At 48.3% G+C, this 17734-nt stretch overlaps 1 protein-coding gene across 1 annotated transcript; it reads left to right on the top strand.

Moving 5' to 3' along the window:
* The first annotated feature begins 10154 nt into the window (after window positions 1-10154).
* Window positions 10155-12611, top strand: PDXP (pyridoxal phosphatase). Its single transcript, XM_074901348.1, has 2 exons — window positions 10155-10766; window positions 11062-12611. Exons 1-2 carry the CDS (start codon window positions 10184-10186, stop codon window positions 11385-11387), a joined length of 909 nt encoding a protein of 302 aa, XP_074757449.1. The 5' UTR covers window positions 10155-10183; the 3' UTR covers window positions 11388-12611.
* Window positions 12612-17734: the final 5123 nt, after the last annotated feature.

The raw sequence follows: 17734 nt of genomic DNA on the forward strand, positions 1-17734 counted from the left end.
GCTCCAACAACGGCCCGCAACCCCCGAGCATTTTGTTTCAATCTTATACTATGAAGTGTTACATAGTCATTATACACTTATGCATATACATTACTTGAACCCGCCTATTCCCGCTTCGTATGGTAATTAGCTTATCAGTCTTTCACGCTTGCGCAGAAGCTGTTAAAAATACGGGTAAGGGTCTCCAAATTATGGGTGGTGGTCGTTTGGGATGAAGGCCGTAGGTCCTCCTCACAGTGTACTTTTCACCTTTCGCCTGGAATGTGATGATCCACTAAGTCTGCAGCGTCCTTATCAGCCTAGGCCCAGCAGTCTCTTTGAATAAGGAGATTTATGGTCGTGAACACTCTCTTGTTTGCTTAATTGGGCATCTGCAACTCTTCACACCTTTTGAAGTGCAGATGCTTCTTCTCTTGTTGTTCCCCCCCCCTTTCTTCCTGTCACAATTCACACTATCATATTAATTCAATTAAACATTTGCTGTTAGTCTTGCACAACATACAATAGATCATATACACTATCATGTTAATTCAATTAAACATTTGCTGTTAGTCTTACACAACATACAATAGTTCATATGACAGTTTGCTTTTCTATTGTCTTCTTACTGAATTTGATGAACAGACGATTTACTACCTATCACAATCCCCCCTTTTTCTTTTCACCATGTTGTTCATCAAATCTTTCGAGTGCCTGTCGGCTCAGGATGAAAGTTTCTTCCAATTTCGGTGTTCCCCCCAAAGGTTCACGCTTAGTTCCCATGATCATTGAATGAGCTGTTTCTAATCTGTTCTTAATGATCGTTACTACCCTGTCAAATACACAAGGGCCAAAAGTTAAGGTTAAAATTAAGAGGATAAGTGGCCCTGCTAAGGTTGACAGTAAGGTACCTAGCCATGAGGAGTGACTAAACCAAGATTGATACCAACTCTGTTGCTCTTCCCGTTCCTTTTTTCTCTTTTCCAGTCCTTCCCGTAGTTTAGTCATGGTATCTCTTACTATTCCGGTGTGGTCTGCATACACACAACATTCTTCTCGAAGTGCTGCACATAATCCTCCTTGTTGTAAAAACATTAAGTCTAACCCCCTTCGGTTTTGTAGTACTACTTCTGATAAGGACCTGACAGACTTTTCCAAAGCAGTAATTGATTGTTCAATTCTTACCAGGTCCTCATCTACAGCCATTCTCAATGTTTTAAACTCTTTGCTTTGTTGTACCAATGAAGCCACCCCCGTGCCTACACCTGTTCCTCCTAAAATCATTAGGGTGGCTATTGTTAATGCTGTGAAAGGTTCTCGTTTAGACAAGTGGTGGTTTTGGGTAATTTGTGAATTAAAAACAAATTCTTCAGAGTGGTAAAAGATTTTAGGAACAATTGCTACCTGAATACAATAGTCTGAGGATTTATTGAATTGTTGCAATGACAGGCAGGGTGTCACTCCTATAGTGGAACAAACCCACTTAGTGTTCTTAGCAGGTATTAACCACTTTGCAGGTCTCTCTGGTTTCTGTGACTCCTTTCTATTATTCTTGGCACACAGTTGTTTCTTGTGCGCTGGGACTTTGCCTATACACAAACCTCTTCCTGTTATTTGGGTCAATGTAATTCCTTGCTTCTCTGTGTTCCATATACACTGTGCAGGGTTAGTGCCATTTACCCGTTTGGGTCTCTTGTTTACTCCTACAGCTTCATAGAAAGGTGGTTTGATCCCATAACACAGCCAACAATGTTCAGTAAGATTTGGATTTGTTTTGTTTAGTAATTGGTAACTGACTTGTATCATTTTCCAAAGGGGGTTATCCCCAGTGGTTTCATCAGATTTTTGGGTGGTTTGATTGCTATTGATCCTTGGAATTGTTGTTATGCTTTCCTCGGTTTCTTCAACCAGTTCATCAGTTAGTATCAGATTGGGCCCTACTAGTATTGGATCATTTGGGACTGGTTTTTTTCTTATTTGAATAAAATTGCCCCTATCCTTTCCTGACTCATAAAGCCGGATTCCCCAACTTTTTCCTACGAGCCAACTAGAATCTTGGGGTTCAGTTACATTCAACATGAGATACTGACACCAGTTCTTTGGACCCTCACGAGTTGCTGTGAAACCTGGTCTCAGGGAATCCTTGGGAGGAATGATGCATTTGTCAGGTCCCCATTGTACCTTTAAATATCTATCCGGCCCTGCTTCTGGTACCCAATCTGAGGCTATAGTTTCACATCCCCAATACTTACAATAGAATTGGTCAGGATAATTGCAGTAGCTTTTTCCTGGGTTGGAACTGGGGCAAATATAAAATCCTGAGTCCTGTGTGCAAGGCATTACGGGCACAAGGGTACACAGGGAACTTATAAATGATGGTGCCCCTGATGTTATTACAGTCTGTATTTGCTTTTGGCTACCCCTTTCAGCAGTTAGGGTCCATTCAAAAGGTTGATGGGGCTGGTGGTTCAGTCCAGCCCGTGCTTGTGACATGTGTGTTATGAGTAGTATGCTCAGAATGTATTGAGAAGGGTGGAAACTCCATTTCTTTGTTATCCAGATAGTCCAATAGATCCAATAGAAGGTTGGTAGGATTCTGAAAGTTTTCACAACTTTTATAGAAGGAGGGCATTGCTCCTGTAAAGTCAAGGTGATTTGCACCCCTTCCTGGCCTTCGCTTTTTAGGAGCCTTTTTCTCTCAGAGTAGGGCTTGAAATTTTTCCCCACTGGTGTACGTCTCTGCCTCCTCTGCCTACTCTGTTGCATAGAGCAGCAGTGTGCTTCATCTTCTCGGCAGCAGTCGTATTCTTCAGGGGTACGTTTTGCCTCTACTCTGGTCTGCATAGGCCTCCCAGTTTTAGCTTCAATCTCAGACCCTTGACAAGGATTTTGACGTTGGTACTTTGTAGGCCAGTTAGGGTGAGTGTGTGTGTGTGTGTGTATATATATATATATATATATTTTTTTTTCTCTGTTGTTTTTAATTTTAAGGCCCAGTTAGTTAACTACCGTTCTAGTCAGTAATCTTGATTACGACTAGATCGGAGGTTTGCCTCGAGTGTATTATGAATCCACCAGCCTTCTTTACACGTATTATATTATATATACACAAAAGGGAAACAACTATGGGTTTTAATTAACAAAATATTAACATCTCACTCATTGAGTTCTTTTGTGGTATCTTGTACCTTGACTTTCACAGTGTTCGTTTAGGTCTTTCGAAGAGTGACTCGCAGATCTCCGGGAGAGCTGGTCACCTGCCAGGATGAATCTTGTATAGGTCCTTTCACACGGCTGGCATGTGTCCACCCCTTCTCAGCAGTTCGAATAGCAGTTTCTGTAGTGATAAGAACAACATAGGGTCCTTCCCAACGGGGGGTTAAGGAAGATTCTTTCCACGATTTAATCAATACTTTATCTCCTGGTTGAATTCGATGCATTGTTATGTCCAAAGGAGGCCTTTGTACCACCATCCCTCGGGCTCGCAGCTGTTTTCTCCTTGCCATTAGCTGTATTAGGTAGGATATTATTCTTGCATCTTTAATTTGAGGGTGATCAGGGGGTATTTCCAAATCATAAGGCATTCCATATAACATTTCAAAGGGAGAGATCCCTACATCAGTTCGGGGCTGGGTTCTAATATTTAATAGAGCCAATGGGAGGCATTTTACCCAGGACATTTTTGTTTCTAATATTAATTTGGTAAGTTGTTTCTTTATTTCTCCATTCATGCGTTCAACCCTTCCTGAACTTTGGGGGTGCCACGGGGTGTGATACTGCCACCGTGTACCCAGGGCAGCCAAAGTTTCTTTGGCCACCTTGGATACAAAGTGTGGGCCTCGGTCTGAGTCTATTACTTCTATTCTTCCATATCGAGGTATAATTTCTTCAAGTAATATTTTTGTTACCGTATGAGCTGTGGCTCGTGCTGTGGGAAAGGCTTCTACAAAATGAGTCAGGTGATCTATTATTACTAATAGATACTTATATTTTCCTACTTTTGGTAATTCAGTAAAATCTATCTGTATTCTTGCAAAAGGCCTTTGAGCCAAATTTCTTCCTCCATGCACTTGTTTTCTTATCTGGTGTTTATTTACTTTTTGGCAAATGAGACATTCCCCCACCACTCGTTTGGCTATATCATATATCCCGATACACATATATTTACTTGCAAATTGATCTACTAACGCTTGGGTTCCCCAGTGAGTCTTTTGGTGAAATTGTTTTATTATTTCGGTAGCTACAGGTTTTGGAAGGACTTCTCGGCCATCCGGGAGTTCCCACTTCCCATTAGGTTTTTGTTCAATTCCCATTTGTTTCAATTTTCCTTCTTCTTGTATAGTAAAGCTTAGGACCTGAAAGGTTTCCCCATGTAAGAAACACCACCCAATGCCTGGCCTTTCACATACGCATTCTATGCCATCTGCTCCGAAATCTTTCCAGCAATCGTAGCAGGGGAAGTATTTATCTCCACAATTAATGCACTGCTTTCTAGCTTCTATGGGGTCGTCTAAATGTAATGTTAACAAAGCGGCTCTTTTTGCCTCTTGATCAGCAAGGTTATTTCCTCTTATGAGAGGACTTAGCCCCCTCTGATGTCCTTTTAGGTGTACTATTGCTATTTCGGCTGGCCCACGTACAGCTTGTAAAATTTGTAATATCAAATCCTGATGTACCAGACTTTTTTCCCTGGGAATTAATTAAACCTCTTTCCTCCCAGATTTTTCCAAAGGTATGTACTACCCCAAAAGCATATCTAGAATCTGTATATATTGTTCCTACTTTTCCTTTCAATAATTGTAAAGCCTTTAATACAGCATATAATTCACATGCCTGCGCTGACCAGCTAGGGCTCAAAGGTCCTGACTCTATCACTTCGAAGGTTTTTCCATCGATTATGGCATATCCTGATTTTCTTTTCCCCTCCACCACCCGAGAAGATCCATCTACAAATAATTTTTCTCCTTTTTCCAATTCTTCTTCTTCCAGATCTGGCCTTATTTTAGTTTGTTCTTCTATATTATTAAGACAATCGTGAAAGAGATTTTCATTAGGTTCTCCATATAAAAATTGGGCCGGATTTTGTAATGATGTGGTTTCAAGAGTTAGGTGGGGGGATGTAATGAGAATTGCTTCGTATTTGACTAATCTCGCGTCAGTTATCCATTTGTCTGCTTTTTGTTGTAGCACACCTCTGATATTATGAGGTGACAATATTCTCAATTCACTTCCAAAGGTTATTTTATGCGCTTCTTCAGTTAACAAAGCAGCTGCTACCACAACTTGTAGACACGTGGGCCAGCCCCGACTTACAGGATCTAACAATTTTGACATATATGCTACTGGTTTCTTTTTCCCTGCCCATTCTTGAGCTAATACTCCAAATGCAGTTTCTTCCTCTATGTTAACAAACAGGAAGAATGGTCTTTTTAAGTCAGGCAAACTCAAAACAGGAGCATTCACTAAATCAGTTTTTAGTTCCTCTAACCGTTCATCATCCTCCTGGGTCCATTTTAATAATCCATCTTTAGTTATTTTATTGTATAAGAACTTTACTTTTCCACTGTACCCCTCGATCCATTGTCTACAATACCCAAATAATCCTAATAATTGCCGGACCTGCCTCTTAGTTTTTGGGCGTGGAAGGGAAAGTATTCCCTTAACTCTTTCTGGATCCAGTTTCTTAGTTCCTTGGCTTAATCGATGCCCTAAGTATTTAACTTCTTTTTCTACAAATTGTAATTTAGATTTAGACACTTTCAGTCCCTTCAAGCTTAGAAAATTTAGCAGCCTGATGCTTTCTTCTCTCACCATCTCTTCATCTTCCCCAGCGATTAGAAGATCATCTACATACTGGACCAGGGTGAGAGTGTCTCCTACTTGGTAATCTTTTAGGATCTGTTCTAGGGCTTGTCCAAATAAATTTGGGGATTCGGTGAACCCCTGAGGAAGAACTGTCCACCGAAGTTGGGTTTTCCTATGAGTATCTGGGTCTTCCCACTCAAAGGCAAAATAATTTTTACATTCCCTTTTAAGGGGGCATGCCCAGAAAGCATCCTTCAAATCTATTACACTGTACCACCGGTCATTCGGGCCTAATTGACTTAAAAGTGTGTGTGGGTTAGCTACTACGGGGAATCTGGTAATAGTTCTTTTGTTGATTTCCCTTAGGTCATGGACTAATCTATAACTCCCATCTGCCTTTTTTACAGGCAATATGGGGGTGTTAAAAGGAGACATGCAGGGCTCCAATAATCCCTGTTTTATCAATCTCTGAATTTCTGGTTTTAATCCTTGCCTTCCCTCCTGAGATATATGGTATTGTTTAATTTTTACTGGTATCTCAGGGTTCCGGATAGTCACCATAAAAGGTTCAATATCTAATTTCCCTACGGTGTCAGGAGTGTACCATATTTCAGGGTTTATTTTGGTTTCATCTTCAACCCGTAAGGGGCATAGTTTAATTTTGAGGTTATGTTCGGTTGCTTCCAAACTAATTCCTAATTCAATCATTAAATCTCTTCCCAACAAATTATAGTCCGCTTCAGGTACAAGCAACAAGGATCCTATCCCCATCTTAGAATCTGTTTCAAGGAGCACATCTTTGATTACGGGTACTCCAAACGGTTCCCCTTTTGCCCCAATCACTTGTACTCTTTCTGATGAAATTTCACAACCCTGGGGCAGTGACTGAACGGTAGATCTTTCTGCCCCTGAGTCCACTAAAAATTCTATTTCTTGTTGTTGGGGACCCACCTTTAATTTTATCAAGGGCTCAGTTTGTTCTTTAGTCCCCAGTAAATAGAGCCCCTGACACCCCTAGTCTTCTTTAAACATTTTCTCATCCATCATCCTCTTTCTACAGTTCTTCTTTGTGTGGCCTCTATCCCCGCAATAAAAACAGGTAATGGCCCTCCTTTCTCTCCCCCCTTCCGATTCTTTTGATCCCGTTCTCTGACCTTCTTGTTTTCTTCCAACCCCATCTGCTCTCTGTCCCTCTCTTATCACAGTTACCATCATTCTAACATGCCGTTTCTGAGTTTCATTCTCCCTCCGAACATAAACCTTCTGTGCTTCCCTAAGCAATTCATCCAACCCCCGATCCTGCCAATCCTCTATCTTTTCCAATTTCTTTCTAATATCTATCCAGGCTTTTGCCACAAACTGTGTTTTTAACAATGCCTGCCCCACCGGTGTATTGGGATCTACTCCTGAGTAGAGCTGGAGGTTTTTTTCTCAGCCTTTCTAACCACTCGGTAGGGGTTTCATCTTTTTTCTGGTGTTCACTAAAGGCTTTGTTTATGTTTTGTCCCCTAGGGACTGATTCTCTTATGCCTTGGACTACGATTGTCCTTAGGTCCTGCATGTGGCCTCTATCAATCTCATTCTGATTATTCCAATTAGGTCTATTCAGAGGCCATTTTACATCTGCTGCCGGACCTTGCTGGTGCTGTTGGTCCCAAATTCTCATTCCTGCCCTCCTGACCATTTCTCTCTCCTCGGCAGTGAATAATATTGCCATTATGGCTTGCATTTCATCCCAAGTGTAAGTATTCGGTCCCAAGAATTGATCTACCCGTTCTGCCACCCCCAGAGGGTCTTCCAGCAGATTTCCCATCTCTTTTTTTAAATTCTCTGACATCCCCTGAGTTAAGGGGAACTGCCACGTAACCTACGCCTGGCTGGGGTCCCCCCATAGCCACCTCCCTTAAGGGGTATAAGTTGGTATTACCACCCCCCCTTCTAGTTTGACCCCGAGTTATTCTCTTTTGCTCCCTTGGAGAATCTTGCGGGGAATCCAAATCTCCTAAGTCTTCCGGTGCAGTCGGGGGTGGTGAAGGTGCCGAGGGCGGAGGTGGAGGAATGTAAGGAGGGGGTGAGGTATAAGCTTCATCCTCAGTACGTTTCTTCTTTTTTCTGACCTCCCCTCCACCCTCTTTAAGAGGGTATAATTTTACTCGAGTATCTGATGCTATCCATACATGTGCATACTCGCTCTCTTCTGAATTAAAAGGTTCCTTTGAATTAAAATAAATATTTAAAGCTTGGCAGACCCACTCTTCAAAAGACCCGAAAACAGGCCAATAGAGATGGTCTCCTCTAATTTGTTTGCCTCCCCAAACTTCCATACAATAATAAATCATTTTTACTTTGTCCTTACCCCGCCTAGAGGGGTAATTTTCCCAATTAGTTAATATCAATCCTAAAGGGCTATCCGGTGGTATCTGAGGGTACCTCGCCTGGGTTCCCACACCACCCATGGGATCAGAAGGCTTGCTCTTCTTCTGTCCCATCTTCTGGAGCGTCTGCACACACTCACACACTCTACTCCCCCTTTTCGTGGCCCAGTCCCTCGCGGGATATGGGAACCGCACTACCGAGGGGTCCACACTCGCTTCGCCCTACTGGGCGTCTCACACACCACGCTCCAGGCAACCCAACCCCAACCGAACGGAAAACCGGCCTATACTCACGCAACCCTGTGCGTCTTCGTCCGGGACTTCGTGCACAAAGATTATGGGGTTAACCGGTGTTCTTTTGTTTGTTGCCGAATTTTAGGGTTCGTCGGTCGGGGCTTCGGTGGAGCAGTCCTCAGGCAGGGGCCGCCGAAATTCAGCGGGGCGCCTCCCCCGTATGGGGCTCCGCCTGGAAACCGCGATCCGAGTCACGGCACCAATTTGTTATAAACTGACTTCTTAAATTTGGCTGAGTCAGAGTTTTATTTAGCAAGCGGCAACAAGCAAAACAGCGCTGGGCGGCCGGGGAGTCTCCTGCTCCAACAACGGCCCGCAACCCCCGAGCATTTTGTTTCAATCTTATACTATGAAGTGTTACATAGTCATTATACACTTATGCATATACATTACTTGAACCCGCCTATTCCCGCTTCGTATGGTAATTAGCTTATCAGTCTTTCACGCTTGCGCAGAAGCTGTTAAAAATACGGGTAAGGGTCTCCAAATTATGGGTGGTGGTCGTTTGGGATGAAGGCCGTAGGTCCTCCTCACAGTGTACTTTTCACCTTTCGCCTGGAATGTGATGATCCACTAAGTCTGCAGCGTCCTTATCAGCCTAGGCCCAGCAGTCTCTTTGAATAAGGAGATTTATGGTCGTGAACACTCTCTTGTTTGCTTAATTGGGCATCTGCAACTCTTCACACCTTTTGAAGTGCAGATGCTTCTTCTCTTGTTGTTCCCCCCCCCTTTCTTCCTGTCACAATTCACACTATCATATTAATTCAATTAAACATTTGCTGTTAGTCTTGCACAACATACAATAGATCATATACACTATCATGTTAATTCAATTAAACATTTGCTGTTAGTCTTACACAACATACAATAGTTCATATGACAGTTTGCTTTTCTATTGTCTTCTTACTGAATTTGATGAACAGACGATTTACTACCTATCACACACCCAGCCACCCACCGGAGGGCAGGAGGGGGCTAGGCGGGGCAGCTCCCAGCACCGCCTGCAGTTTTGGGGATGGCATGGGCAGGTTGGCACAATGGGGCCATTTGCAGGTGCAGAGCTACAACCCCAGCCCCTTCTGCCCCATTTTGCCTTTTAACGTGTTGCCCCAGGAACACACAGGCAGATACATATAAATATAGATTTTTTTTTTTTTTTTGCAACCAAGTTATTTAAAGAGCTGGTGTCAGAGTTGCAGGCAGGTGTGAGCAGGGCGCACTCGGCAGCCCGAGGTGCTGGAGGCCGCCCGCCCCGCAGGCTGCAGCCAGGAGGAGGGAAGGGGAGCTCCCCGGGGGCGCCAGCGCGGGAGGCAGAGCTCAGCCGCGGGACGGGAGGGCGGCCGTCTCCACCGGCCCGCGGGAGGACAGGGCTAAGCGTTAATGGCGGCGCCTTTGCCCGCGGGCCCCGCCCGCCAGCAGGGGGCGCCCCGCCGCCGCGACTTCCCCCGCGGGAGGCGGCGGCCAGGGAGGGTGGCTTTAGCCAATCGGCAAGCGCGCCCGGGCCCTGTCCCGGCCCCTCGCCGCCTGCCTCAGCAGCCAACAGGGCGGCGCGGCTGTCACTTCGGGAGCCGGCCTGCCGGCGCTCGGCCCCGCCCCTTCCCCTCGGAGGGCGACAGGGCGGCGCGGCTGCCGCTCGGCGCGCTCCCCGCCTCCCATTGGTGGTGGTGGCGATGGGCGGGGCGGGCCGGGCTGCGGCGGGAGGCGGCGGCCGGGAGGGCTGCGGCGGCGGCATGGCGAGCTGCCGGCGGCTGAGCGGCGCGGGGCTGCGGGAGGTGCTGGGCCCGGCGCAGGGGCTGCTCTTCGATTGCGACGGCGTCCTGTGGGCGGGCGAGCGCGCCGTCCCCGGCGCCCCCGAGCTGCTGGAGCGGCTGCGGCGCAGCGGCAAGGCCGCCCTCTTCGTCAGCAACAACAGCCGCCGCTCCGTGGCCGAGCTGGAGCGGCGCTTCAGCCGCCTCGGCTTCCGCGGCGTCCGCGCCGAGCACGTCTTCAGCTCCGCGCTCTGCTCCGCGCTCTTCCTCCGCCAGCGCCTCCTCGGCGGCGGGGGGAACGGCGGCGGCAGCGGCCGCGTCTTCGTGTTGGGCGGCGAGGGGCTGCGCGGCGAGGTGCGCGACGCCGGCCTGCGCCTGGCAGGCGAGGGCGAGCCGGCTCCCGGCGCCGCCGAGCCGGTGCGGGCCGTCCTGGTGGGCTACGACGACCAGTTCACCTTCGCCAAGCTGGCGCAGGCCTGCGGCTACCTGCGCGACCCGCAATGCCTCCTGGTGGCCACCGACCCCGACCCCTGGCACCCGCTCAGCGACGGCCAGCGCACCCCCGGTGAGCCCGCGCTCCCCTCCCTTGCTGCCGTCGGGGGGGAGCGGGGGGGCGAGGCCGGCGCGGGTGCTGGTGGCGGGGTTGGCCTCGGTTGGGGATCGCAGTCTGGGTCCGGGCGAGGCGGTTCCCTGAGCGTCGAAGCAGGCAGGGCTGCCCTCACGCATCCCTGTCGGCTCCCGAAGCCGTGTGGCCAGCACCCCTCTTGCTCATCGCCCTCTAGCAGGACCCGGGGCGCTGAGCTGCCCGCAGCCGATTAGCCCCGCAGCTACTTCTTTTTCTCCTTCTTCTTCCCCTCCAGGGACTGGCAGCCTTACAGCCGCCGTGGAAACCGCTTCAGGTCGCAAGGCGGTGGTGGTGGGGAAACCGAACACGTACATGTTTGATTGCATCGTGGAGCGTTTCGGTGTCGACCCGTCCCGCACCCTCATGGTGGGAGACCGTCTGGAGACAGATATCCTCTTTGGCAAGAACTGCGGCCTCTCCACCATCCTCACCCTGACAGGTGTCTCCCGCCTGGAAGAGGCGCAGGCCTACATGGCCAGCGACAGCGCTGCTGCCAAGGATCTGGTGCCCAATTACTATGTGGACAGCATTGCAGACTTGATACCAGGGCTGGATGAGTAGCAATCTGTACATGTGAGGGCGGAGGGGTCAGGTTCCCCATCCCAAATCTCCATCTGTTCCCATATCTCTCTCACAGCCCTATTCCTTCAGTTCCTGGTTTCTTCACATTCCAACATCCCTCTCTGGGCGCAAAATGGGGGGTGGTTGGCAGGAGGGGCAGGGTTCAATTTGTCTCCTTTCTGCTGAGAGCTGTCCATGATGGACAGGGTCCTTCTCTCCCTCACGCCAGCTGCCAGCATCTCTGGGAGAGAGCTGGAGGCCTTGAGGGTGTTGGGGGTGCATCAAATCAGTGTCTGTGTGGCCTCTCCCCCTGCAGGGGTTAGGAACTGGCTGTCTTACTATTTTTCTCTTAGATAACCAGTGGCGGCCTTTTACTGCTGTCCCTTCACTCGTGTAACTCTTGACTTCTGAGCTGCACCCCTGCAGCCCTTGTAACCTCCTCCTTGCCAGGGGAATGGCTGGTGTTTTCACCTGCACAGTCTCTATCAGTGCCAGGGCATGTGGAAGGAGTGTGACGGACCTCTGGAGCAATGAACGAGAGCATCTCTGCCTCCCACGAGTGAAAGGGAGTATTGCCTCATCTATTCTCTCCCCTGTTCCTTAGAGATGTTTCCCTCACCACCCACTGCCCCAACTCAGTTAATTATGAGTGTCCATCTGTGGACTGTGTCTATCTGAAGGACTACAAAAAGGGAAGAGACTGGTTTGAGGGGGGTTTTTTGTGCCAAACAGACAAGCTGTAACTGCACACAGCACATCTGAGGTTGCACCTTGTTTTCAAGCGCATTTTCCAAAGGGGCTTGTGAACGAGGGAGGGCTTCTAGACCACAACAGCACAGCAGTAGTGAACTCTCCCTGGTTTTCCCTCCTCGGTTGGATTTTGCCATAGTACAGTGAGAGAATGGATGGTGGAGGGGGTCTGTGCTCCAGCTGTTGGTATGCAGATGAGATGGTGGTGGTATTGTCATTGCTGTGAATGTGTCACAGCCCTCAAAGTCATTCCTTGCTGCTTTGTCTTTCTACATTTTTTTAATTTCTTGATCGTATTTATCAAACTTATTTATTGTTCAAATATTGTATTATTTGTATAAACTATGCTGACTGGTTGCACCAAGGGGACAGGAGGCAGTGCCTCTGGGCCTCCTTTACTGTCCATGTCCCATGTTGATGTTCTTGCACTTACCATGTCTCTGTATATAATAAAGTGTGAGCGTAGGCTGGAAATGGCCTCCTTTTTTCCCTTCTGGTCCCATCAAGATGAAACTGCCCTTGGTATCTTTGAGCCCTCGAAGATGAGGACATGGCAAGACCTTTCCTCACTCAAGGGGGTGCTGCTGGATAGACAAGAGAAGGGTGGACAGTATCTGTGAGCTGCTGTTTGCTGCTCTCTCCTACTGGGGTCTCAGAACTGTAGTCAAGGGTGACTGATGGGGCTATGGCATAGGGTGCAGGGTCCAGCCAGGCAAATTGAAGCCATGAGCGATCTTTGCTAGCTGCTTTTGCATTTCACATCATGGTTGATCTCTTGCTGGGTAATTGGTAACTTCTTGTGCTGTGCCTGAAATCTGCCTGCTGCTAGTCAGGTGGGCCCCAGTGATCTGTGTGGTCCTGCTCAGCAGTGTCCAGCTGTGCTAGGGTAGGGGTGAGGTGCCATCTCCGTCACCTGCATGTAGCTTGCAGAGGGCTGAAAACTGCCCAGGTAAGGTTTTGTTGACCCATCTCGACTACACTAAGCTTTGAGTGAAGGTGTGGTGGGTGTTGTGGTACCCCTGGAGGTGACTTTCACTGGACTGTAGCTTGGCTCTCCATGAGTTTGGCTGTGGTGCTAGCCAGGAGGGAGAAAACAGGGTAAGAAGAGTTCAGAAACACTTGAATGTACTTTGCCTCCCTTCCTCATATGGGAGGCAAACCCTTCCCTTTGTCAGACCCCTTTAACAGCTGTTGATGGTAATCAAGCATCGCATTTCCCGCTTGAGAGATTGGCTGGTCAGCTCAGTAACAGATCTCAGTGTAAGTTAGTGCTGTGTCAGCTCATGGCAGAACTAGATGCAACTTACTGGCCCTAGGATAATTTAAAGTGCTGAGTGTTTTTCCGCTGCCCCCCACCCTGGAAACAGCCCTCCAAAATAAAAGAAGGTCCAAAGAGCATTCTGAAGACTCCCTGTCATCTTAATCAGTCCCCTTTGTATGCGTCTGTCTCTTTGGCTTGTTCTGTCTCCAATTAGACAACCAGAGGACTGGTACTCCCTTGATGAATGCCTGACCAACACATGCATCACCAAGCAGACCAAGATTGAGACCTAATGAGCCTGCTAACTCCGTCTGTCTAACTAGAGATATGGAGACCTTGATTTGTTTTTCCGAGCTCTCTCTGTTCTTTTATCAGGCTGAAACTCAGAGCGCTGCTGTTGTGACTTGAGGCCACAGCTAGGAATGCTCAGTATGGCTGTGAATTGCATCGACTGAGTTGGTTACATGTGCATGTACAGAGGAGACGGTGCACAGCAAGAGCATCCCCAGGAGATGACCCCTTTTTTCTAGAGTGCTTTGAGCATGAATACTTTTTGTGCTCTCTGCCTCGTTCGCTTTGTCCTTTCCAGCTCTCCCAGACAGTAAATGGGAGGTTGGAGGCTTTGGTCTCCCAGGCTGGCACACTGGGAAACATAAGGGAAAACAGTAGCTAATCAGAGTGCTACTGCTTGTGTTTGGGCCCTCTCCAAATAGACACTGGAGTTTGTACTTTGGATCCCAAATGGTGAGCCTGTAGAGTAGATTTTCATGTGGCTGCTGCTGAAAACAGAGTTCAGCAGAGGTGATGGCTCATCCCTATCTCTTATGACCATGTAATTCCTTTTGATCTGGTGTACCTCTTCCTGAGGGATTTGCTATGGAGCAGAAGGGAAATAGGCTTTACCTGGCCTTCCCTTGGTTCTTCCTGTAAATGTTTCCTCTTCCCAGCAATGGAAGCAGAGGGATAACTGCTGCTTCTAGCCACTTCTTGCTTTGAATGGAGATGAGAGCAGCACTATAGGAATCCATCAGGTCTGCCAGGCTTTGGTTTTGTGCAGCTTTGCTACTATCTCTCCTGCATGTCATGAAGGTAAGTGTGAGCAGATCTTATTAGAAAACTAGACTGGAAGGGTCCCTGAGGGACCAAGCCCTTCAGACATCTGACACTCAGGGGTCTGTGATCCTCACGGGGGTCAGGCCTTGGTTCCCTCTGGGGTGGGTTTGTTGGGGCTGCAGAGCACATCTGCTGTTGCCACTGAAGAAAGTGATGGCTTCACCCTGGGTAGGCTGATTTCTTCTTGTCTAAAGCAGTTTTTCTTCTTGTGTTGCGTGTTCAAGGAAGCAGGACAGTTACCAGGGAACAGAGGGCTGTGGAGAGTGGAGGTGCAGCAGCGCATGGGAGGGTGGAGCAGATGGGAAGACCAGCTTGGTGTGGTGTAGGGAAGGGTATTTATTTTCTCACCTTAAGAAAACTGCATCGTCCTTTCCTGCCATGCAATACAGACAACACCCAGGCAGGTGGCAGTCGTTCCGTTACCCCAGGAACCTTGTATCCTTCATCTGTAAATTCGGTTACTGTGGCAACGTCTAGCTGGATGATGTAAGCAGCAACCTGCAGAAAATCGCCTCCTCTGGGCAAGGCCCAGGGAGAGGCTAGGAATGCCCTGTGTTCCCCTGGCTGGGCAGAGGTAACTTCATCTTGCCTCCAAGACTCCAGCCATTGTTAGGAGCGGATGGGTGGAGAGGACAGAGAGCTGTGAGAAGTCTCTCTAGGCTCTTGGGAGCTTGGGGCAATGTGGAAAAAGGTCCTATGAGTAGGTGAGCCTGCTTCTCTAAGAAACTATTCCTTGAGCCGGAGTGGACCAAGCTACACTGCTCCCATTTGTGTGCAGCATTTGTGATTTGATGGCAGGTAAGCTGGAAGCAGTCTGTGTGTGCTCCTGTCTGCTGCTTTCCCCTACTGCTTTGTGATCTCTGGCTAGACTGCTCTCACTGGCCTGACTTCTAGGGCACTGACACTTTGGTAACCTGTTATCCCCTAGTTTGAAATGTTCTTCTTCATGCTCCTGTTTTCCTGGGATCGGCATATTAAGAGGTGCTTCCTGCTTACCTTCTCAAGCATACTGCTTTCTTCCCTTTCACGGAATCAAAGAGGGTTGAGGATGGAAAGGGCCTCTGGAGGTCGTCTGGTCCAACATCTCTGTTCAAGCAGCACTCCCTGTGCCAGCAGCCCAGGATCATGTCCAGATGGCTTTTGACTGTCCCCAAGGATGAAGACTCCACAACGTCTCTGGGCAGCTGGGCCAGTGCTCAGTCACCCTCACAGTAAGAAAGTGTTTCATGATGTTCAGAGGTAACCTCCTGTGTTTCAGCATGCACATTGTGTTTGGTCCCATCGCTGGTCATCATGGAGAAGATTCTGGCTCCATTTTCTTTGCAACTTCCTTCAGGTATTTATAGACATTGACAAGGTCCTCCCTGAGCCTTCTCCAGGCTGAACAGTCCCAGCACTCTCAGCATCTCCTGGTAGAAGAGATGATTCTGTCCCTTAATCATCTTTGTGACCCTTCCCTGGACTCTATCCAGTATGTCTCTGTCTCTCTTGTACTGGGAAGCCCAGAACTGGACACAGCACTCCAGGTGTGGACTCACCATTGCAGAGTAGAGGGGAAGGATCACCTCCCTCAACCTGCTAGCAGCACTCGTCCTAAGGCAGCCCAGGATACTGTTAGCCTCATTTGCTGCAAGGGCACGTTGCTGATTCATGTTCAACTTGCTGTTCAACAGGACCCCAGGTCCTTTTCTGCCAAGCTGCTTTCCAGCTGGACTGTCCCCAGCAGTTACTGGTGCCTGGGGTTATTCCTTCCCAAGTGCAGGACTTTGCACTTCTTGCTGAACTTCATGAGATTCCTGCTAGCCCATTTATCCCGTCTGTCCATGTCCCTTCAGATGGCAGCATGACCCCCCGGTGTATCATCCACTCCTCCCAGTTTTGTGTCATCAGCAAACCTGCTGAGGGTACACTCTGCCTCATCATCCAGGTCATTGATGAAGATGCTAACCAGGATCAGATCCAGTATTGACCACTAGTTACTGGCCTCCACCTAGACTTTATGCCACTGATCACCACACTCTGGGCCCAGATCTTCAGCCAGTTTTCAGTCCACCCCACTGTTTCCTCATGCAGCCCATACTTCCACTGGCTTCTCTGTGAGGATCTTATGGGGGACAACGTCCACTGCTCTCCTCTCATCTACCAAGTCAGCCATTTTATCCTAGAAGTTTATTGAGTTGGTCAATGAACTGACACTTCAGAAACACAACAAATGGGGTCAAAGATATTAATTGGTGAGTAGATACCTTTAATATGAGGAACTAACGATCATCCCACCTGGGAAGTTGTTAGTGTTCAACCACATGACATGGTAAGAGAACTGTGAGGAGCTGGAAGGTGTTGGGACTGGCAGGACAGAGGAGGGGTTTTTTGCATGGGAAAGTGCCTCCAGAGCCAAGAAAGGATGGATCATGATCCTAGGAACTTGCTCAGTACTTGCCTAACCTGATGTGAGAGTCTCCCTTTGCCAAGACAGGCAGCTCTAGCACCACCCTGTCCTGCAGCAGCTGGAGCAGAGAGGTGGAGAAGGTGAGAAGCAGCAGCCTGTTACTGCCTGCCCTGGGGAGACAGCCAGCGTTTGCTCTTCCTCCAGCAGCTGTGTGGGTAGAAGTCCCTACTCTGCAGCACAGCTTCCCTCTCCTCACTCCTTATGCAAGGCATTACCCCCTCCAGCCCATAACATGGGCTTTCATGGACCCCTTTGCCATTCCTATGTCATTATCTGTTTTTCCCTTCCTTATTGCTGCATCGCTTCTTCCATGGACTGACACCAGCAAACTTGCCAGGAAGCCCAGGAGACTTGCATGGCTTTGCACATCCAGGAGCTGCTGCTGCTGCATTGTTGGACTCTGCCTGCCTGGGAGTTGTGTGCTGATAATATATTGGAAGTGCTGCTGGCAGACAAGATATTTTGGCCCTCATTATAATCCCTAGTTGATACTGAGCAGCTGAACCTGCTGGGAGCAACTAATAGCCATTAAAAACTCCACCAACTTAGAGAGTTATACTGATCTTTGTAGCTTCAGCATACCACCACAGCAAAGCACTGTCAGCTCTGTAAGCCTTCAGTATGGAGACAAGAGAGACATGATGCCAGAAATATTCCCAGATCACAGGGCAGCTGCCTGCGACAATCCAGGTTGTTCTACCCCGTGATTTAGCCTGCTAGATGTGCAGCTCCAGCAACTAGCAGTTTCCATTCTGTAAATAGGATATTGCTGAG

The sequence above is a fragment of the Athene noctua genome, chromosome 3 (assembly GCF_965140245.1).
Source record: "Athene noctua chromosome 3, bAthNoc1.hap1.1, whole genome shotgun sequence".
Classification (NCBI taxonomy): Eukaryota; Metazoa; Chordata; class Aves; order Strigiformes; family Strigidae; genus Athene; species Athene noctua.